At 32.0% G+C, this 23,432-nt stretch overlaps 4 protein-coding genes across 8 annotated transcripts; 3 read left to right on the top strand and 1 right to left on the bottom strand.

The window, feature by feature from the left end:
- The first annotated feature begins 2,719 nt into the window (after nt 1–2,719).
- Nucleotides 2,720–10,847, top strand: LOC107944315 (uncharacterized). 4 transcript variants are annotated; one of them, XM_016878141.2, is made up of 11 exons: nt 2,720–3,654; nt 3,862–4,119; nt 4,749–4,991; nt 5,140–5,286; nt 5,492–6,978; nt 7,507–7,580; nt 7,691–7,772; nt 7,851–7,976; nt 8,376–8,482; nt 9,530–9,687; nt 10,366–10,847. In XM_016878141.2, exons 1-11 carry the CDS (start codon nt 3,214–3,216, stop codon nt 10,585–10,587), a joined length of 3,345 nt encoding a protein of 1,114 aa, XP_016733630.1. In that variant the 5' UTR covers nt 2,720–3,213; the 3' UTR covers nt 10,588–10,847. The 4 variants fall into 4 exon arrangements, 2 of the variants coding, with proteins under 2 accessions (XP_016733630.1, XP_016733631.1); XR_001696187.2 differs by lacking the exon at nt 9,530–9,687 and having other exon boundaries at nt 2,731–3,654; nt 8,386–8,482; nt 10,366–10,439; XR_001696186.2 differs by lacking the exon at nt 10,366–10,847 and having other exon boundaries at nt 2,731–3,654; nt 8,386–8,482; nt 9,530–9,689.
- Nucleotides 10,848–12,467: 1,620 nt separating this feature from the next.
- Nucleotides 12,468–13,965, top strand: LOC107944313 (DNA-directed RNA polymerase III subunit RPC10). 2 transcript variants are annotated; one of them, XM_016878139.2, is made up of 4 exons: nt 12,468–12,875; nt 12,969–13,062; nt 13,569–13,697; nt 13,800–13,965. In XM_016878139.2, exons 1-3 carry the CDS (start codon nt 12,762–12,764, stop codon nt 13,691–13,693), a joined length of 333 nt encoding a protein of 110 aa, XP_016733628.1. In that variant the 5' UTR covers nt 12,468–12,761; the 3' UTR covers nt 13,694–13,697; nt 13,800–13,965. The 2 variants fall into 2 exon arrangements, with proteins under 2 accessions (XP_016733628.1, XP_016733626.1); XM_016878137.2 differs by having other exon boundaries at nt 12,470–12,875; nt 13,569–13,965.
- Nucleotides 13,966–17,223: 3,258 nt separating this feature from the next.
- LOC107944314 (uncharacterized) lies at nt 17,224–17,972 on the top strand. Its single transcript, XM_016878140.2, has one exon. It carries the CDS (start codon nt 17,335–17,337, stop codon nt 17,824–17,826), a length of 492 nt encoding a protein of 163 aa, XP_016733629.1. The 5' UTR covers nt 17,224–17,334; the 3' UTR covers nt 17,827–17,972.
- Nucleotides 17,973–20,387: 2,415 nt separating this feature from the next.
- LOC121224447 (dirigent protein 16) lies at nt 20,388–21,477 on the bottom strand. The gene has a single exon (XM_041107781.1). It carries the CDS (start codon nt 21,409–21,411, stop codon nt 20,662–20,664), a length of 750 nt encoding a protein of 249 aa, XP_040963715.1. The 5' UTR covers nt 21,412–21,477; the 3' UTR covers nt 20,388–20,661.
- Nucleotides 21,478–23,432: the final 1,955 nt, after the last annotated feature.

Raw genomic sequence — 23,432 nt, 5'->3', positions numbered from 1 at the left:
ACCATTCGAAAGTTTTTATTTAAATTACTAATCTGTTAAAACCGTTGTTGTATGGTCTTCTCTATTCGCACCATCTACACCAATCGAAAACTCTCATTCTTTTTTTCTTCTATAGTTCATTTTTTTTCATAGAACAACTTTGAATGTCTTAAATTTGCGAACCAAAATCCAAACAACTTTCTTCTTTGATCTTTGACATTGGCTATCGGACCGACTTTGATCTAAGGTATATGTTCTTCTGCTTGTCAATAAGTATTGATCCACCATACTATTCATCGAATTATTACTTGGAGCTTACTAACAGGACTTTTTTTAGATAAAAAAAACTTAACATTCCAGTGATTTAAATAAAAACTTTTGAATAATGTAATGATTTAAATGAATTTTTTAAAATAATTTAGTGATCATTTTACAATATTTTGAAGTTGAATGATCCACATGTGAAATTATTAATAGTTTAATGACCTTTATGGTGAGTCAACTTTCTGTAATATTGAGATTTAGGCCTTATCTTTTTTTATTTTTTTAAAAAAATAATATTTTAATTTTTATTGATCAATATTTTTAATTTTGACCTATTGTTTTCATGATTATTTTTAATGAAATATTGGAAAAATATATATAAATGTCAAGAAATCGAAAAAATATCGACAATTTAATTAAAATATGATTAGTAGATATCATTACAAACAAAAAGGAAATCAGTTTCTCGTACTTCTTCAAAATTTTAAACTTGATTCCTTTTAACATTTAGTAGTTGAAAACCACCAATGAGTGCATTGACTTAATGCTAGAGAAAATCTTAAGAATTTTAAGCATACAATGTGTAATTTGTGTCAAGCTAATTATTTTGTTTATAGTGATTTCTTGTGATTGTAACATCAAATATTAAATTGAGATATATTTGGGTAATAGATTGGTAAAAGATATCTCAAAATTTTTTAAATATATTGCTAAATTTATTAAGATGTAAAATCACTTTTTAGGTTTAATTTTGGTAATTATTGGGGTTGAATTGTTTTTTTTCAAGTTAATCTCTAAATTTCGTAATTATTTCCGTATTGGAGCTTGAATTTTTTCTTTTGTATAAGCCAGACCCTAAACTTCAATTATTTTCATATTGGGACTTAAACTTTTTTTTGTCCAAATTTATCCATGATATTTCCTTTAAAACCCTAAAGTTAAGAGCTCAACGTGGGAACAAATATCAAGTTCAAACTTCAATATATGGGAAATTACCAAGTTCAATGATTAATTTGAATAAAAAAAGTTCAAGTCACAATGTATGAATAATTACCTAGTTTAGGTCTAAATGTGAGAACAATTGTCAAATTTACTACTTAACTTGGACAAAAAAATTATAAAAATAATTACCAAATTCCAACACAAAATGAATTTATTAGGAACAAAGTTTATAGAATGTTTACAAAAGGATAGTCATAATGCACCAAAAGTTTTTTTCTTTAAAAAAAAACCCTCCTCTTTGAAGGAAGGTGACATTTTCTATAGGGTTAAATTATTTTTGGGTTTGAATTTGGTAAATTTTTTTTATATTGGGGTATAAAATTTTTTTATTCAAGTTAAGCCTTAAAGTTGACAATTGTTTCCACATTGAGACTTGAATTATAAGGTTTTCAATAACTAATTTAGACAAAGAAAAAGAAAATAAGCCTCAATATGAGAACAAGTGCTTAGCAAGTTCAGAATATAACTTTAGTTGATTAAGTGGGATCCCCCCTCTCCTCATAACACTACAAAGGTGTGGATTGTGTTTTTATCAAGAATGAGATAGGTTCGAATTAAGTCCTCATAAATGGTACATATTATTTATATTTTTTAGTAAAATGTTGGATTGAGAGTAAGTTGTTTGCGCTAAGATCATTGGAGGCTTTGTAAAAAAAAGTTACGAGACATTAGAATTTCTATTATATGATGTTTTAATGAAGAGTTTAAGAAAAATGAAGTGAACGCTGACTAGAGATATTTCAACAGAGTAGCGATAAAAAATGCAATTGAGTTTAGTTAACTTTAACTTAAATTTTGGGGCTCGAACCTCAATTCAAGCTTGATTGAGTTTTATTTTAAAAATTCGATTAGATTTTAATTCAATATAAATATAAAACTATATAGGCTTATCTTGTTAATAAAAACAAATTTAGAATTTTTATATTTAATTTTAATTTCAATATCATATCATACTTTTAATGAAATCCAAATTTATGAATTAAGATACAAAAATTTATTGTGTTCAAGGATTAATATATTCAAAAATTAAAATGAAAAAAATTATTAAATTCGGTATAATCTTATACTGTTATATCATTAAGGTTATGAATCAAGTTAGAAAAACTCGTTGTGTTCATAGATAAAAAAATTAAAGGACTAAAATGAATTTAAAAATAAAAAATAAAAAATAAAAAATAAAAAAATTCGAAACTTTTAGGTGATGGCAGCAGAATATTATAATGTCACAAAAACATGTGGTATTTAAAGATTAATACGAATAAAAAAGTTTAAAGACTAAAATAGAAAATTACTAAATTCAAATTAATTTTATAATGTCACACGTAGTATGGAATTCAAGTTTACGAATCAAGGACTAATATGAATAAAAAAGTTCAAAGACTAAAGTGAAAAAGGTTACTAAATTGAAGGACTAATTGTTAGTTTATCCCTTTACATTTAACTTAACATTGAAGCATTCAAAATTATTTCCAATAATGTACAAACATAAAATATCTTATTTACACAGCAAAGAAACTTCCTTTCAATCCCTTTGGAAATTCGAAGGAAAAAAAATCCAGTTCTTCACAAATGCCAAAGTCTTTTAAAGTTTAACTCAATCATTTGACCCAATTAATCATCATCGTCATCCTCAAAATCCCCTTTGAAAATAGAGAAAACCCCAAAAAAGAAAATCTCTGTCCATCTCAAGGCCGTGTGTCTATCTCCCCAGTCCCAAATATTCCTTTGAACCGCTTTTCCTATAATTATGTTATGATTTTAATAACAAAAGCAAAAACCTCATCCCTCTTTTGAATCCATTTCTCTTTCCCTTTGATCTCTTATTTTGAATTCGTTTAAGAGTTCTGATATATATACATGTATATGTATACATGTTTGTGTAGTGTGGGAGTTGAATGTGTGAGCTTTGATGCGAGCCAACGGATGATTTCCTTCTGTTTCTAAACCCTAATTCTACTACTTTACCCAATGGCGACCGTCACAGGGGATCGCTACCTTGAGAAGCTGGTTAAATTTGTCGATGACCAGGCTGGGGCTTTGATCGAAGGGACCAAGGTATTGAAGCTTAACCCGGCAGGGCTTCACTACGTACAGTCACGGCTCGAGGCGCTGCAGGAACTCGAGAGGCTTTTAGCCGGAGCTCCAGTTGACTATCTACGGGCTTACGTGTCGGACCTTGGGGACCACCGGGCGCTTGAACAACTTCGTCGGATTCTGCGGCTGTTGACGACTCTTAAGGTGGTGTCTGCTTTGCCACCGCCTGCGCGTGATCCCACTCCTCTCTCTTTGTTGCCGTTTGGGAGATTGAAGGTTTTGGAACTTAGAGGCTGTGATTTGTCTACTTCAGCAGCTAAAGGGTTGCTTGAATTGAGGCATACTTTGGAAAAGATTGTTTGTCATAATTCAACTGTGAGTTTATTTGGGATGTTTTGCATTTATTAAACCAACGAACTAAGAATCAATTACCCTTATTTTAGTTTATAGTATTATGAACTGTAATATACTATTCCTTCTTTTGGTCTCTTAATGACAATTTAGTAATATTAATAGTAGGTGAATTACTGCTAGAATTTCAGAACAATTCATGGGTTGTGTTTGTTTTTCAAAATTATGTAGGATGCTCTGCGACATGTGTTTGCTAGTAGAATTGCTGAGATAAAGGGCTCTCCACAGTGGAACCGGTTGTCCTTTGTTTCTTGTGCATGCAATGGCTTGTTACTAATGGATGAGTCTTTGAACCTTCTTCCTGCTGTTGAAACGCTTGATTTAAGTCGAAACAAGTTTGCAAAGGTGGATAATCTTCGGAAATGTGTGAAGTTGAAGCACTTGGACCTTGGATTCAATCAACTGCGATCCATCTCATCATTTAGTGAGGTAAGTTACTTGGATTATTTACTAATGAAATTGTGACTTTGGTTTTGACTTGATGCTCAAAAATTGATAAATGGATGTATGTATTTGGTAAGGCATTATCAACTGCCTTGACTCTAGGTTTCTTTCACATAGTACTTTTGTTAAATAGACTGCTTTTTGCTGTGTTTTTACTTGTGCAATTGCCCATATGGCATCCATTTTGTCAGAGTTTCATTTTAGTACTTCCTGTTTTGGTTTAATCATTTTTGAAAGATTGTGGAGCTATTGACGAAAGAAGCTTGTTAGGTATTATTCATAAAAGAACTCATTAAGGAAATTATGAGTTCTACTTTAACACCAATTTTAGATTATTGGGAGGGTAGGGAAAGGAAAGGAAAGAAGGGGTTACAAGGTCTATGCCTTGATGTTTTGACCAAATATTGTGTATGGAAACCTTGTAATTAAACATACACAATTTTAGATTATATGTCTGTTTAAAGATTCAGTGGTCTGACATTCATTTAATTGTGTATGGAAAACTTTCTTAAACTTTTTTTATTATTACAAGGTTATGCCTTGATGTTTTGACCAAATATTTTGATATAGGAATTCTATTTGGATCTACACATCATTGTTGATGAAAAATGCAGGTCTCCTGTCATGTTGTTAAACTTGTTTTGAGGAACAATTCTCTAACGGCGTTGCGTGGGATTGAAAATTTGAAGTCTCTTGAAGGGCTTGATGTTTCCTACAATATTATTTCCAATTTTTTAGAGTTGGAGTTCCTTGGAGGGCTCCCATCTCTTCGAAGCTTATGGCTTGAAGGGAATCCACTATGTTGTGCCCGATGGTATCGCGCACAAGTATTCAGCTACTTCAGTTGTCCTGAAAATGTAAGTTTTACAGGTATCTATTTGGAGATGGATGTTTTGGTTGTTGAACTTCTGTGCTTCTTTGGTAAAACATTTTATATTTTTATTTTCTATCTTGTTTTCCTGCTAATCATACCGTTATTCATTGTTCTATTATACGGTTGACTAGTTGAAATTAGATGACAAAGCAATCAGCACCAGAGAGTATTGGAAGAGGAAGATTATTGTTGCCAGCAGACAGAAGCGACCTTCCAGCTTTGGATTCTACTCTCCTGCAAAAGGTGCAGAAGGAGAGGAGGGTATCAACAAAAAGAGGGTGCGTAAAGCTTTACTAATTCTCATATTTGTATGTTTTTTTAACTTTGCAGTCATCCATCCTCCCTCTCCTTGTGGTGAAATTTTGGCACCCTGATTAGTCTTTTGGATGCATTTGATGCAATATTGGTTGTTCACGTACTTCATAATTTATTATACCTTGTTTATGATTGTTAATAGGTGATAATCTTTTTAATTTCTTGCAGAGAAAGGCGTCTCGACTTGCTTTGATTGAGAATGAACAAGATAGTTCATACATTTGTTCTGATCAAGATTCTTTGTCATGCGGTAATGAAATGCGAAGCGGAGAAGAGAACATCATATCTGAGGATGAGGCTGAAATAGTTGATTTGATGCAAAGAGTAGAACAATTGAAGAAAGAGCGTTCTATTCTTTGGTTGCGAGAGTTCAAGGACTGGATGGATCATGCTTCTGAGGATTTTGCTGATGATGGTAATTTTAATGCAGCTATGTTACATCCTGGGAAAGAAAATTATAAGAAAGGTGGGAAAAGCGAGAGGCATCTTAGTGAAAGTTCTAGATATGTTTCAGATTCTGTTCAAGCTTCAGGAGATGAAAGTAGCATGAACATTTTGGAATCTGATAATTCTTTTGCAGATACGTCTGGCAGTGTGAATGCCAACAGATATTTTGACCATATTTTTTCGTCAGGTATTACTGGTGGGTTCACTTTACCAGGCTTGAGAACAATGGATGTAAAACACGAGTATCAGAAATCTTACTTGCACGATGAGGGTAGTAGCGGATCCGTTTTAGCTGAGAGTTCTCAATGTAATATTTTTGCCCTTGACGAAAGTAATAGAATGGTTCAAAATGCCGTAGTATCACATTTGAATACTATTGGTATTATGACCGAGTCTAATTCATCATCTGCTAACCCTGGATCGCCACCTCATTATCAGAAGGACCTTCTGCATCGTCGCCATAATTTGGTGGAAGAAATTCTGCAGTTATCAGCAGAGTCCTATTCAGCAGCATCATCTGACAGTGATACAAGCTGCAGTGAAGATGATTACTCTGAAGCTGGGATACCTGTCCAGGAATATCCCAATGGGAGCACTAAAGGGCATTCTCCATTGCATTCTTTTGCACATACTTATTATGAAAAAGGAAATAACACTTCACATGGGAGTCAAAATGGCATCGGCATAATTGATTCATGCACTGAACAAACCCTCAGGATCAACAAAATTGTAAGTATGAACCAATCCCTGCAACCATACGGTAAGTTAGATACAGGTTCTAATTATCCAGAGATATCTTCTTTTGTGAACCAAGAGGCTGATTGGTTTGAAAAGGGAAAAAGCGGAAGGAAACCAAAAAGAAGAGTGATTTCACTGTTGGAAGAGAATAGCTGTCAACAGGTACCACAAGAATCAAATGGCACCTTGGAGGTTAGTAGGGTTGATATTGAAGAAATGAAAGGGAAGCGCTCTTTAAATGGTAGTGATCATAAAAAAGGTTTTGATAAAAACCAGATTAAAAAAGCTATTTCAAGACCACAAGTTGATAATGCTGTGAGATATTCTGGTGCTGAGTGCTCTTCTCAGGGGAAGAACGATTTTATTGAGGACTATTTCAATAAAAATGTTGCTGATTTGACGGTTCATGAGGCTTGTAGGTCATACATGCGTTGCAATTGCATGGTTGACCAACCTTTTTGTGGGGAAAGGTAAGTGCTGCCAAAGAAAGGAAAAAGGGTTTTAATTTGTTGTGATGAGGCCTTTCCAGTCTCCTGCTAGGGAATTCAAAATCATATTAGTGGCGATAGATTGACACTACTTTGATAATGAGTTTCAATGCACAATAGCATCTAATATTATTGTCTTACGAAGGAATTTTTTGTGAAGTTGTGTCAATCAATTACCATTTTATATTCTTTTTGCATTTGTATTTGCCCTTCATGTATTTTAGTGAACCTATTTGTCTGAGGAAATTTTCTCTCTTTTTGGTGCTAATCTTCGTGGTTTTCTAATGTGTTTTAGGCTAGATTTTTCTAGGTCATTTCTTGGATGCCTGTAGTAAAATAGAAATGTTTACATTGGGTACTTGTGCAAATCATTGATCTTATTTGCTTGTTATGGTTTTGGAGTGTTTCTATAGTAGCTATGATTTGTCATAAACCCACACCAACCAGGTCTTTCTTGTAAATTGAGGTCTTGGAATTCTAAATAATTCATTGCTTTCCTTGTTTCTGCAGAGAAGTAGCTCTAGTATTGAGCAGTGAGGAGAAGTTATATGTGCTGCTTGTTGGCGTCACATTTGATGGATCAGGTTGGATTATGAAGTAGTCATTTGTTGATAGTCTTTTCAGTGTTTGTTGACAAAATTTCTTGTGCGGATTGCCAAATTTCATTATGGTGTGCACTTTGATCTCTTTGCAGAGAGTATCTTGGATTTATTAGGTTCCCATAGGGTTGAAGATATAAGAGAGGCTTTAGTTGGTCTGAGTCTTCAGGTTGTGAGGTTAGTGATTTATAACTTCAATGGAAGTTAAGAAACTAATCATTCCTCTATAACTGTATATTTTCTATTGTTGAATAGGGTGTATGCCAAAGGGAGTGTAGCATACTTGTTCGTAACAAGGAGCATCGAGAAATCAAGTCAATTACTTTACATGTTGAAAGCTTCTGATTCATCCACACCAAATGATAAATGTTCTTTAAGAAGGTGATTTCAATACTCTTTTACTTAACCATGAAACTTAATGCTTAAAATACCAGCTGTATGTGTCTCTGTGTGTTTATGTGACATAAATACTTTTCTGGACATCCATCCTAAAATGAATTTCATACTATGAAGCAGCGACACTTCTGGTAGGAGTATTCAAGTGTAAGATTTCATATTAGTGTTGGTTTATTTATCTCTGCGTTCAAATATTTTTCCTTACCTATGTCTCAATGGATGTGGATAAGTTGCATGCACTGCTCCAAAAACCACTCTAGATCAACAATCTTACAACAAATGGGACATGGATTATAATAATGATTAGTTTTGACTTCAATAACTGCCATACAACATACATTTTCTTTGTCATGATAGATTGAGGTTTGGAAATTTAAATGGCAGTTTGGAGCAGGTTCAGGCTGAGTTGTTTGAGAAACAAATATGTGGAGGTTTAAAATTAAGCATTTTCCAATATTCCATGGTGCTTTTCCGGCAAGGTGGCCATGAAGGTATGTTCAATGAATTTTATCCTGTTATGATTTGTTTTATTTAATTTACTTGTCATCTCTAGAATGTTACCAATAATTTTGTGTGGAACGGGAAGGATTGAAAAGTTCTGTTCTTTCAAATCCTGATGAATTGCTCTTTAGATGAAACTTTAGATGAATGGGATTGGTTGACTTGACTTGGTGTTTGTTTGAAAATGTCAATAGGAAGATGTCAACAGGTTGTATTTGCCGATAAGGTTATATTGCAGAGTCTGTGTTTGTGTGTTTGTTTGTCCAGAACCCTTGACTAATTTGTAGGATGTCTCATATGTTTCCTTCTCTGAGGGCTAAAAGTAAAATGCTTTCAGTTTGTGAGAAAGTATGTTCATAGTTTACGATGTTGGGATATCTTTTTGTTATTTCTGCATGAATATCATTGTCTTGCTTGCGTAGTACCTTGGTTGTGAATGCTGATACCTTTGTTCTTGTGTATACATACATGCATTCAGACAAAAAGGTGGTTCTATGAGGTAAAAGTACCATGGAGGCCCCTGTATTAGGAGTCATATTGCATTTTCCCTCCTTTAATGGCAAATTATTCCTTGTACATTAGATCAAAAAGCGAATTGGTCATTTCTGTTAAAAATTTCATCCATTTCTACTATTAAAAATTGGCATTGCTATTAGAATAACTTGACAATTATATGTGGTGTGCTATGTACCTCATTTTGACATACTAGAACCAATTTTTTACGGTAGAAATGATGGAATTTTTAACATAATGACCAATTTACTCTTTGATCTAATGTAGAGGGACTAATTTACCCATTTTTTTAGTAGAGGAGGCAAAATGCAATCCGACTCCTAGTACAAGGGCCTCCATGGTACTTCTACCAGTTGTATGGTTATATTTAGCAGTTTATATTCTTCGGATTATATGACAACACTTGATTATCAACTATTCATCTAGCATTCTTAAGCTCCCACTTGCATGCGAATGCAAAGGCATATACACATAAACCTTGGACTTGATAATGCTTAATCTTATTTTATGTGAAAACTGGACAGAGGAACCGTGGTTTTCAAGATCATTGTTTGTTATCGGAGGACATGTGCTTGTTTGCGTTGAAGACATCTTTCAGTTTAGTTCTCTCCTAAACAATGCATGTTCCAGTCCATATTTCTCCCTTGATTCAAGCTGCGACATCTCAGACATATCAGAGATGGTAACCTTTCTAGTATTTTTGTCTTGCATTCTGCAACCAATGGTTAAAATTGCATGTAGAAGATGACCATATTTTTTGGTTTATACTTGATACATTCCGTCAGAATAATTATTTTCCCTATTAGATGTTCATTAAGACGTTTATAAGCCATTCAAAATAGACAGCAACATCTCTGGTAAAAGTACCAATAGAGGCTCTTATATTAGGAGTCGGATTGTATTTTTTCCCCTCTACTAAAAAAATAGCAATTTAGTCCGTATACATTAGATGAAAGAGCAAACTATCCTTCTATTAAAAATTCCATCTATTTCTACTATTAATAATTGGTCCCGCTGACGTACACGTGACACTACAAGTCACTGTTTGGTTCTTCTGTTAGCCATTCTAGTATTTAATAATAGAAATGGATGGAACTTTTAACAGAAAGGATCAGCTTGCTCATTGATTTAATGTACAGAGACTAATTTGCCTATTTTTTTAGTAGAGGGGGCAAAATGCAATCTGATACGTAGTACAAGGGCTTCCATGGTATTTTTACCCAAAATCTCCTTTTCTGTTGTTTCTAAAATCCATGTAGAAAGTGGGATTATATCTACCATGACATACACAATTTCCCTTTACTTACCATTGATGTCGAGTCTAGGGAAGGTAATTGTTAATCCGGTTTGTACTTTTTAGGTCATCGAGCAAGGAGAGACGTGTTGTATAACATTACCCATTAAGTCCAGCACATCGAAAGCCGGTTCCTCGACCAAAACGCAAAAAAGGGCTGGTATGAGTAGTAAGAAGTGGAAACTGAAGTGGTTCTCTCAAGAAAGTCTATCCCAATTTGTGGCATTGGTGAAGGCAATCCATCTAGGGATGACATTATCTCCATTGCTTGTAAGATATAAATCATGAGTGTCTTTTTAGTGTTTGTTTTTTTTTCTTTCATGTTCCATATTCATTTCATTCTTTTGATTGGGTGCTTTCATTTGTGTGGGATTTTTGTTTGTGGTTGGTCATGGTGTGTTTGTGTGCGCCAAAGTTCATGACTTTGTGTTAGTATTCTTTGATTTGTATTCTTTTTAGAAGTGAAAAAAATTTCAAATGTACAGGTATAGTACAGTGTGTAGATTTAGCGAATCAAATTTATGGATGTTGAGACTTTTTTAGTGGCATCATATTTAGTTTAGCCAAATTTCTGCATATTTTGATTAAGAGTATGTTCTCTTGGATGTTTGCCCAAGATGTACAAGTATTTGCTTGGAAGGTTCTTTCTAATGGTATTGTAAAGATTAAATATATCATTTGGTACCTGAATTTGACATTTCTTCTTCTAATTTGGTTTCCTTTATAATTTGGTACCCGAGTGTTTATTGGTCCAATATGATACCTGTATTTGGTAGAGATCAATACATTTTGATACCTAAAGATAACAGTGATATTTAGTGGGATTTAGAGCGTTTTTAATAGAATTTGACAGTTTTTTTGGGTACTCCAGTGTGATATTTGTATTTGGAAGAAGTTGATACTTTTTTTATATCCAAAGATATGGTGTTATATATTGAGATTTAGATCGTGTTTTCGGTAGAATTTAGATCATATCAAGTTAAATAAGTATAATATATTACCAGATAGTGTATTTTATAGTTTACAATAAAACATAACTATTATAGTGTAAGGTGGTTGTTGAGTTTTTCTTTTCTTAAATTTATAATACTTATAATAGCATCCTTCCTTACAAGCACTGAATCAATGCTTCAGCTTTTTCACTTTAGAGTGTGGTATGGATAGAGAAAAGTACAACTATGAGTGGACATTTTTATTATATTCATATTATGAATTATTTATATATATATAAAGGATAATTATTTGATATAATCAGTGGAGTCTTTTTTAGACTGGTTGAGAGTATAGCAAGTGTTACATTTATTTATATAATTAATTTTTTAATTTTTTATTTCATTTTATAATATATTTGTTAAATCCTTAACTCGTTCACTTGTGAAGTTTAAAAGCATTCGCTAACTGTGTATGGAATAAATTTTTATATGTAAATATACAGAAAGGGAATTGAAGTTTTCCTTCAATCTTTTCCCTAAATGAAGTCTTAGATTAAAGATAAAATCATGAAAACAAACAACAAAATTCGAGATTTAAGTTCACATAAATTAAATATCATTTTCTTAAAATTGATTATATGAACAAATTGAAGTATGTATTAGATTTATATAATGATTGAATAGTAAATGACTTGTACATATTTAATTAATATTGTCAATTGAGTCTGTTGTGTAATGATAAAATATAATCATTAAAATGAAATCTTAGTTTAGGGTTTAGATTTCATCCCTAAAAATTATCTATCCCTCGTATCAAAATAATATTAATAAATATATTTTCAAATTCGATCTAGCTTGTAAATCTTGTTTATTTTATTTCATTTTAAATTTTATCCTTTATCAAATAATTTAACTTTATTATCTAAAATTTTGTAATATAACATAATATCATTTTTATGATTATCACGTAATAATATTAATAAATTATTATACAAATATCAATTTAGTAATATAATTAATAATAAAGGGTACTCTCATTAATTCAAAAGTCTTTTTGAAATTATGTTTCTATATAAATTATAGTGCAAATTAATATTTTTATAACTGGAATGATGTTTGAACCGGTTAAATTATCAATTTCCAATCCGACCACATGTTTGATATTAAAAATAAAAAAATGAAAAATATAATATAATATAATATAATTTGAAAAATAAAAATTATAAGGCCATTTCTAACCATTTGAACCTGATGATGCTTTTTAACCTAATATAATATGGCCCAATATAGATTGATCAATTTTATTCTCTACTTCTTGTTCTATTCTCTCCCTTTTCACTTTGATTTGTCGTTCTCCCATCTTGCACTTTTATCCGGTGGCGATACCAACTTGAGACGGCGGCCGACAGAAACAAAGGGTCACCTTCAGTTGAGAGAAGTGAAGAACAGAACATTGGTTGAAACTTCCCAAAAACAGAGGAATCGAGAAAAAAACACAAGTTCTTAGGTTTTCCGACTGTGGTAAAAAAAATGGAGTTTTGCCCAAGTTGTGGGAACATGTTACAGTATGAGTTGCCGCATATGGGTCGGCCTTCGAGGTTCTTTTGCCCGACTTGTCCTTACGTTTGTCACCTTGAGAACAAGGTTTTATTTATTTATTTTGAATTAATGCGAGTTTATTTTCGCGAATGTTGTCAAATTTTTTATTTTGTGGATTGATTTTGATTTTTGTAATAGGTTAAAATAAAGAGAAGGCAGCATCTTGTTAAGAAAGAAATAGAACCCGTTTTCAACAAAGAAGATATGAAAATGGGCGGGTCTGAGACTGATGGTAATATAATATTTTTATTCCTGAATGTTGCTTCTTATTCTTCATTGCCTTTTGTGGTTACAAATTGTGAAGTGTGAAATTTTCGGTGTTTGTTTGGTTCTATGAGATACATGATTATGCTGAATTGAAGTCAAAACCATGTTGTTGATGTATTGAACGTTTGGTTGTAGTAGTTATGATTCTTACGATGATCTTTTCTCATGGGGGATTCTCGAGATAGTTTGAATTTTCTATGTGTTTGGAGGATATCCCTATATCACTGTGCTGGACACGAGGATTGATCTCGTCTACTTCTTCAACTTCTTTTCGACTGTCGTATAATTATCCATTCTTGTTGGGAGAGAAATCTTATGTAAAAATTGGCAGTTGAGAGTTGCAAGGCTGAGCTACAATCATCTTTTATGTGTTCTTACTCTCGTCGTTGATTGCTGTTTGAGAAAGTCAACTTTAAGTGCCGTCCCTTGCTATTGCTGCCTCGTAAACATTCTTTCTTTATTGTCTTGCAGCAACATGCCCTTCTTGTAGCCATGGGAGGGCGCTTTTCTCACAGGTGCAGATCCGGTCAGCTGATGAGCCGGCAACAACATTCTATCAGTGCTTGAAATGCGAAAAGATGTGGCGTGAGGATTGACTACGTATTATTTCCCTCTCTTATTAGGCCCTGGCTTTGTGGACATGATTTTTGAGTTGCAAATTTTCAGTTTCTTGAGTTAATCCTTTTTTTTTTGGCAAAATAGGCAAACTCTTCAGCTTTGCTCATCTCATTGCATGTGGTTGGGTGGTCGGAAGTTTAATTCTTGCTCATGAGAATGGAACGCATTTCATGATTGACGGTTTACCTTTTCGAACTCGTGGGTTGTAGTGATTATTGCAAAAGAAAAATAAAGAATATGTTTTGTAGTTTATGGATGGTAAAAGTAAAATATAAGATAATTTATAAAAAAAGAAAAGAAAAAGAAACTTAGTGAAATGTTATAGAGCAGGAAAGCTATAGACATTTCTTTTTAATTATAATTTAAAGTATGGTATAAATAAAGGAAAGATAAATTATAATATAAATACATGCATGGAAATCATTATATCTAAAAGGATGTAAATATTTTTGGATATCTATTGTTTAGATTCATATTATGAAATATATGTTTAAATATAAACTTATAAAGAATTATACTATGAAATATATATATCTATATATGACATAGAAAGAACTGAAGTTTTCCTCTTCATCTTTTCCCAAATGAAGTCACAGATTAAAATAAACACACAAAATAGTAATGAGTTTTGAGACCAAATGAGTTAATCACTAAAAATAGTTATATGAGTTTTGATATCTGTTCCTCAAGGTGAACACAGACGGTGCTAGACAGCCAAAGATGAAAATGGTGCTAGGTAGTCATGGCTTTTAATATAGAACTGGGTCTTATTGTCTTCCTACAGCCACCTGATCAATGGTGGGGTTGGCAGAGCCTGTACTCTTAAAATTGAAATTTTTTTATTTAAGCTCTTTATAATTTATAAAATTTTAAATTAGTAATGATAAAATTGTATTTTAACCCTTCAAAAATAATAAAATTTTGATTTAATCCTTTAAAAATTATAAAGATAGTGAAATTGAATTTTTACTATCGAAAAAAATATACAATTTAATTTCGACCCCCAAAAGAAATTTTCTGACTCCACCACTGCACCTGATGCAATTCTTCAAATTCTACGTGATGATTTAGATGGTTTTATAGTGCTTAGAATAGTTATAGTTTAAATACTGGTGGTTTCTACATTTACCAAGAAAAAATAATTATATGAATGAATTGAACTTAAGTATTAGATTTATATAATGTTGGAATGGCGCATCCAAAATTTTATGTACCATTGTCAATTGAGCTCATGGTGTAATGACAAAAGACTTTCATTTACTTAAGACAAATTTCAACTTTGTCAATTGAGTCCCAAACATTGTCAATTAAACCCGTGATGTAATGACTAAAAGACTTTGATTGACATTAAGTGTTAGAGCCAATCCCTAAACATTATCCATCCCCCAAATCTGATGTTAAACAGCGCCCATCACTACCTCATCTCAAATAAATATATATATATATATAAAAGGGATTTTGCAAGCTAGCAAAAAGAATAGAAAAGATTTGACATGAAAATCAATTTGCTGTCTAAAATATTCTTAAACTTTTGTCATCTTATAAACCCCCCCCCAACAAATTAGTTTCTAATGATTAATGATTTAAAAGTAAATTATAGGTGATGAGCCGCAGAGTATGCAATCCAAAAAAATTGCTTCTTACCATATCTAATCATAAGGGTTGTTAGTGTCGTTTTCCCAAATACCCATTACATTTGGGTATTTAGCATTTTGCTCCATCCCTCTACATGTGCTTCATTTTATTTATACTATTTTATTTGTCATATTTAATCCCCCGAAAATGGGTAAATTACACCCAACATCATTGAACTATTAGTAACTTTTTGTTCTGGTCACTCAACTTTAAAATGTTACAAAATGATCACTTAACTATTCGAAAGTTTTCATTTAAGTCATTGGGTTGTTAAATTTACTATTGTGTGGCCTTCTCCATTCGCACCGCCTACACCAATTTTCTTCTCCAATTTTCAATGTTGATTGTCAGATCAACTTAAATTTAAGATATGTTCTTCTACCCGTTGATGAATATTGATCCATCGGAAAAATAGCCGCTTGGATCTTACCAGTCGGGCTTTAAAAATTAACTTAACAGTTCAGTGACTTAAATAAAAATATTCAATTAGTTTAGTGACTTAAATGAAAACTTTTGAATAGTTCAATGACTATTTTGTAACTTTTTGAAGTTGATTGACCAAAAGTAAACTTACTAATAGTTTAGTGAACTTGGGTGTGATTTACCCTAAAAATTCCTCTAATGAAATTAATTATCATATCATTGTAAGTTGTATGGTTAATGGATAATTCTAATATATTTGTGGCAGTTAAATCATTATACTTAACTTTGATTTCTTTAATAATAATAGTAATAATAACAAAAGAAAAGTCAAATTTTTGTTTTGGTCCTTCTACTATTGCTTAAACTTAAATTTTAGTTTCTTATACTTCAATTTAGCATAATTTGATCCATTTACTTTTATAATGTCATTAGTTATTCTAAATGGTTAAAGTATTGATGTAAATTTCTTTTCTTAACACTCGTTCTAACTCATTATATTTTGTTGGAAGGAGTGTTTTTACGAAAAATCTATGTCGAGATTTCAACATAATTAGTTAATAGTGTTAATTATTTGGACTAGTTAATAATAGTATACAAGATTAAATTTCAAACTTGAGTATAATATAGGGACCAAATTTATAATTTGACCTGAAAGAAAAGAAATATACCAAAAAGCAGTAAACTGTGTTGATGACAAGTGTCCCATCAGGTCCTCAATTCATGAAAATCTGCCTACATCTTGGTTGTCTGATAGCGATATGTGAAGCTCTAAAAGTATACCAAATAAAGGTTTAAATACAAAGTTGGTCCTTAAACCGTACTATTTTTTATTTAGGTTCCTAAAGTTTTTTAGTCAAAAGTGATATTTAAGCTATTAATTTTATCTCATTTTACCTTAGAAAATTGTATGAGCCAATAATACCATGAGACATGACATGTTCTTACGAGATATCGTACACTTTTTGGATAAAATGAGATAGAATTAATAGCTTAATTAGCTATCATTTTTGACCAAAAATAAAACTTTAGGTAGCTAAGTCAAAGTTTTTAGAACCAGATTGGTGGCCAAATTGATCAAACTACTAGTTTGACTAATCTGTCTAATTCGAATGGTTCTCGATCTAATTGATTCGATTCAATTAAAACAATCTTGGTTTAAGCATTTTTTTTTAATGTTGGACGGTTTAGAGTCTTTTAATCGAATTGGAGGTGAAGCTCCAATAGACAAATTGTTCTTGTTAGAGAATTTTTTTTCAATTTTGAACCCTTTTTTTATGCGTTTTCTTGTATATTTTTATTTAGAAAAAAAAACCCAAAATTTTACATTTGCAAGTTAAAAAAATACAGATACCAAAATAGACTTAATTACAAAGTTGAAGGACTAAAAACAATATTAACCCATAATTCAATAAATAAATAAGTACCCTTCCCTTTATCGCTCAACCACCATCTTTGCATGCACATATATCATCCATCTCTTTATCATTAATTTCATAAGGGTCTCTCATTTTCCTAGCAACTTCCTCTATTCCTATAATTCTCTTTTATATATTATTGATAAATGGGGAATGCAGTTTCTTGTGCGCCGTCGATCATCTCCGGCGGTGGAGCAGTGAAAGTGGTGTTTCCAAATGGGAACATTCAGATGTATACGAAATCAGTCAAAGCGGCGGATCTAATGGTGGAGAATCCGGGTCAGTTCGTGTGCGATTCCGGCGGTTTAAAAGTGGGTTTTCGGGTTCATTGGTTGACGGCAGATGAAGAGTTGGAACGGCGGCGACTTTATTTCCTTCTTCCCATGGAATTGCTTTACTCGGTGCTGACGGAAGAGGAAATGAGTTGCCTCAGTTGTAAGGCAGATAAGGCGTTGAAACATGCGAGCTTTAATATTGGGAAGATTTTACCTGTTTTTAATGAGTTTTGCATTTTCCCATTTGAAGCTAAGTCCCCGCCGCAAAACGCCGTGAACGACGGTGCGAAAGATTCCGTCGTGGTGAGATTTTTGAAGCAGAGATCGTGGAAACCGGCGTTGGAGACCATTGTTGAAAGTTGAAACCCCCTTGTAGGCAATGTTAGACCAACTAATTTTGTACATCCATACATCCAACGGTGGAGTTTTTTTTTCTTTTTCGAATTAATAAGTTAATATGCGTCTTTATTTGATATTCGAAAATATAAAAAATAAATACGATTTTAATCTATTTTACTGATACTGTATCAAATAACAATATCTATCTTTGTAATCAACTAAGCTAAACTCCAATTTAAAATTGCTATTTTTTTACTTAGATGTACTAATCTACAATTTCTAAACCCTTAAATGTTGATTAAAATGTTAATCAAATATTTACCCTTTAAATTAAGCTCTACTCTATTAAGTTCACCGCCTCTACAGGTAGCTTAAAGCATTTAGGCTCTCATCGCAAAGCAAATTTTGGTAAAAACCGACTAAACCGATTGAATTGATTTAGTCAGTTTGGGTGGTTTTTTTTTTATAAGTTCGGGGTAAGAGGTTATTTTGGTCGGTTATCGGTTTTCAAACCAACCCGACTAAAAGATTGACTTAATTTAATATTTTTTTAATTATTTATAATTTACAATCTATAAAATAAATAAATATATTATTCAAACTCAAAAATTAAAGTCAATTAACCGACTGGACCGACCAACCTAAAGTTAGTTCGTTTATATATCTCTTGAGCTTTAATTCAACTAGACCAATATTTGTAGATTATGATCGATTAAGTCAGATTTAAAAAAAAAACCGGTCGAATCTACCTAAAAATAACAAGTACTCTCTCCTAGTCAAAAGATAAAATTTGAACAAGAAACAATAAGAATCACTTAAAAAAATTATTGATTCCACTTCTCACCAAAAAAATCGTTTACGTTTATATTAGCTTAAAATTAGTCCTCGAAAAGTAATGGAATGGACAAAAAAGTAGAAGAAATGACAGACTGTATGATAGCCCCCCGCCTCACTGGTTCCATGATTAACATATTATTATATACAAATAAAGAGCAGCTTTCACGGTTTCACCTACTCTAACCGTGCACTTAACCTGTTTGATAATTTGCCACTTCCAGCTATGGTTCAAGGATTTTATCATTTGACAACTTGTGTTTCTTAGGACAAAACTAGTCTTGGTCTTAAAAAACATATTCCAACTAATTGTCTACTATGTATAAAAAAAGCATTAATACAGTAGCTTTTTTAATACTATCCTTGCACACTCGACACGAATAGAAGTACCCAACCAGCCTTCACCTATGGCCATGGCACTGCGACTTTAGCCCTCCACCTTGCCATTAAGATCCTACCTTTGTTGACGATGATTCCAATTACGATGATGTTGACGATGGGTTCCCTCAGATAAATTTTTAAGACGCGATGAATCTATATATTAAATTTTATATTTTTATGAGAGTTAAAATTTAATTTTATTATTTTAATAATGTATATTTTTATAATTTTTAAAGATTAAACTAAAATTTTATTATTTTTAAAAGGTCAAGGTGTAATTTTATTATATACTAACTTAAAATTATATAAATTGTAAAAGCAAAAAGTTAATTTTTTTATTTTAAAGGGACCCGACCTGCCATCTCTAACACTGCCCTTGGGGTAAACATTATGTCTTGTATTTTAAAAAACTTGCAAAACCAATGGACAAACATCTCTCTTAAGTCGTATAACCAATTTCATAGGATGTTTCGAATTGGTAATGAAGGCTGTGAACCTGAATCGTATATCCATCTTCTTCTCTTGTTCCTAGAGGTGGCGGTAGAGGTGCTAATGAGTCGGGTTCGGGTTGGGCTTAAGCATGATATTATTGTATTTTATGCTTGTCTAAACTTAGTCAAGCTCGGCACAAAATTTGGGCCTAAAATTTTATCCAAATCCACCTAGATTTACAAAAGACAAACCCAAGTCCATTTTAGGCTCATCCATATTATTTTTAAATTTTAAAATATATATTTATATTATATTATATTAATATTTAATAATTTTATACATTTTTTATATTGTCATCTTAACATTATTTTAATGTTTACATTAGAGTAGTATTATATATTTAGTATATATTTATGTTTTTAATGTGTTCTAAATTACATAATATATAAAAATAACATAATACAAATTATTATAAACTTAAAACGGGTCGAGCAGGGCTTGGACCTTGAATGCTCAAGTCCAAGCCCGATCTATATTTTAAATGAGCCTATTTTTTACCCAAGTTCATTTTTCGGGCCTAATATTTTTGTCCAACCTCTCTCAAATTTTAAGCAAGCCTTTAGGTTTAAACGGTTAGCTCAACCCATGGACAGGTCTAAGTGGGAGAGGCGAAATTGGCAATCCATTTAGGGGTAGAATGAAATTTTAAATTTTGGGAGGTCAAGTGTAAAATTTTTATGTATTAACTTATAATTTTATCATTTTTAAAGAGATTAAACAATTTTTTTAAAAAATTTTGAGAGGGGTAAATTATAATTTTGGGTAAGTACATTTTTATTTTTGGAGGGCTACTCCTAACTTTTCTTTGACTAGCACCATTTGTTTATGTCCCATATATAGTAGTTTAATGTTCAATTTGAAAATTAAGGATTTTTTAATTCAAAATAAGTACCTATAATTTCTTTTACTGAAGCACCAAATCGAGACAAAAAATTCAGATATTAAATTGAATATTGAAACAAACCCCAAATACCAAATGTAACAAGGGGAATAGTGAGAAATATAAAGAAGAAATATTTTGAACCCTAGTAGTAAAAGTTACATACTGAAAGATTAATGCAACTCACAAACGATACCCATATATGTTAACTTTTTTTTCACACAATCACACACATAAAATTTTCAAAACAAGTATATGTAATAATGCAAACCCTAGTATTTAAGATGGACAGTGACCCTCAACAATGTTTCAGCACCATCAGTAACATGTTGCCCAGGTGGTATAAGTGGTCGGACCTCAGCAATACCACAAGCATTCTTAAACTTCCCGGTGCCGCCGATCACTGACACTTGAGACACGGCGCTCCCGATCTTGTACACACCGTAAAAGTTAAGGTTATCGTTATATTCACCACCTTCGATCATCGCCGCGAACGCCATTATTTGTGTTGTCCCATCAGCCGAGCTTGCCACATAAACCCCTTGAGCTTTCCCTATTACTTGAGACCCCAAGTCAGGGCTAACGGTTAACACATCGTCGATGACGGTAATCGTCCCGAACCCTAATCCCAACCCATCTGGTCCTACAGGGAACTGAGGCTGACCATTCTGGTTAGGGTTTCCCGCAAAAGCCGTCCCGGCTAAACCGGTCCCCAACGGAAGACCAGTGACACCATTAACGGTTGGGATAGCACCATTTGCGTTGGGGATCGGGACGGCACCGTCGGGTGGTAAGAACCCAACTGGCTTAGCAAAAGGGACTTGACCACCATAAATGTTGCCAAGTAAACCAGTGATTGGCCTAGCTGTGGGGCTACCACCACCTAAAATATCATGCATGTAGAACTCAAGAATGGGTTCTTCACCTGTTGCCGTTGCTGGGTTTACAGCAGCCATGCAACTCACCATGTAGACGGTAGCAATTAGTAATGTAATGAAAAGTGGAGATTGTTTCATCACCATTTTTGTAGTGTTTTTTTTTTGGGGGGGGGGTCGAAGGGTACTATATCAATGGCTGGTGTGTTAGGGTTTTTTTTTGGATTACCATGCCATCATTATGTGAAACATGGTCTTTAAATAGAGAGACCATATAGTATCATTATGTTATATGCATGGAGTTGTTGGAAGATTATGGGATGGTGAAGTTGCTGTTTTCTTGGTGTATTAGTTAAACATTTTCAATTAAAATTTTAAAAATAAGAAATTTGGAACTACCAATTTGCATTTAGATTTTATATTGAAAACGCCCCTCTACAATTTTTTTAGTAATAATAATAAGGATTAAGTCCTTAAACTACTAATATTTTATTATTAAGATCTTTCCACTAACACAGATCAAAATTTAAGCTATGACTCAAAATGGTGTTAGATTGATGGAAAATCTAATTGATACAATCTTGATTATATATTAAAACATTTTGAAGTTTAAGTATTGATTTTAAATTTGGAGTATAATTTGATAATTTCTTGTGAAATTAACTCGATTATCTGTATCTATGTCCAAATTTTTTGAAAATTTTAGTTAGACTTTTAAAATAAATTTAAAATTCTAAATATGCCTTTCAAACTTTTTGGAAATTTTAATTAAATATCCTGTAAGTTTTTGAAAATTTTACTCAAGGCTCCTCAAATTTTATTTGTTTTGACCAAGGCCCCAACGTTAAATAGGGGAAATTTCCCTTGGGCCGCTCGCAAACAAAATCATGCTATTTAGTTTCTTTAGTTCCTAATTGAATGGAAAAATTCCATTTTTCGCCTCTCTAGAAATAATAATAATACAATTTAATCCTTTTTAATTTCAACTCCTTTAAAATTTATCATTTTATTAAATAAAAATTCTGATTTCACCTGAAATGCTAAAAATCCGAGAAATAGTGTAGTGATTACTTGGGATGTCCCATTCACTTTCCTACCACTCAAGCTTCATGGTCCATTATTGAGCACATTAATTATTTTTATAATATATAATACTATGTTTCAGGTGAAGAAAATTGTTTTTGGCGTTCCAATGTTCTAATGATGTACACTTTACATGTTGGATTGGATTCAACCATTGATCTTGCATGGATTTGGTGGAAGGTGGTACAGTGTGGAGTAGGTGGCAAGTGGATAAGAAAATAAATATAAAATTTATATTCTAACATTTTAGAAAACTTTTTATAGATGGTGATTGGGAAATTTTTCATATAAAATATTATAATTCAATGGTAGTTTTATTATTATCTTAAACCCGATTTGTGAATGTTTTTACAACAATTTGAATTACTTTTAATAAATATAAATAAGGGTAAGCACTAAGCCTTCCAAAAATTTATGAAAATCTTAAACATATGGTCAAATTATACATTGACCCTAAAATTAAATAAACGTGTTTAATCTCTTTAAAAATAATGAGAAGAAAAAAACAAAACAAAAGTCAATTAAATTGTTCTGCTAGTTCATTTTACAGAAGAAAAATACAAATTTGAACTTAAGGCTTTCATATGCAAATTTGTTAGGATGTTGCTTTGAATAACAAAAAAAAAAAAAGTCCCATTTAAAATAATACCTCTATTTTGGGAATTTTAAATTTAGAATTTACTAAACTATTAAATTTTCCGGTTTAGTCATTAATTTTTAGAAATTATAGGGTTTTCTTTTATTTGGTCTAATAAATTTTTTTATCCCTCCAATGTTTACACATTATATTAATTTGATCCTAAAGATACAATATTCAACAAATTTAGTCCTCAATGTTTACAAAATTTGTTATTTTAGTTCAAATTCTAAAAAATTCACTTTACTTTATCTATAACTAAACAATCCATTTATCATAATTTTATCTTCTGTTTTGAAGCTGGAGATGACAACTTGAGCTCACTTTTTTTTCTATTTCGAGTATTGAATTTTGTTGTTTTGTGATGGTTTTTATTATAAGGTGGTTGCTTGGCTGTTGTAGCCTTTACAAAATTGTAATCAACTTTACTTCATCAATTGTAACGTTT

The sequence above is a fragment of the Gossypium hirsutum genome, chromosome D12 (genome assembly GCF_007990345.1).
Source record: "Gossypium hirsutum isolate 1008001.06 chromosome D12, Gossypium_hirsutum_v2.1, whole genome shotgun sequence".
Taxonomy (NCBI): Eukaryota; Viridiplantae; Streptophyta; class Magnoliopsida; order Malvales; family Malvaceae; genus Gossypium; species Gossypium hirsutum.
This window is presented reverse-complemented; position numbering and strand designations above follow the sequence as displayed.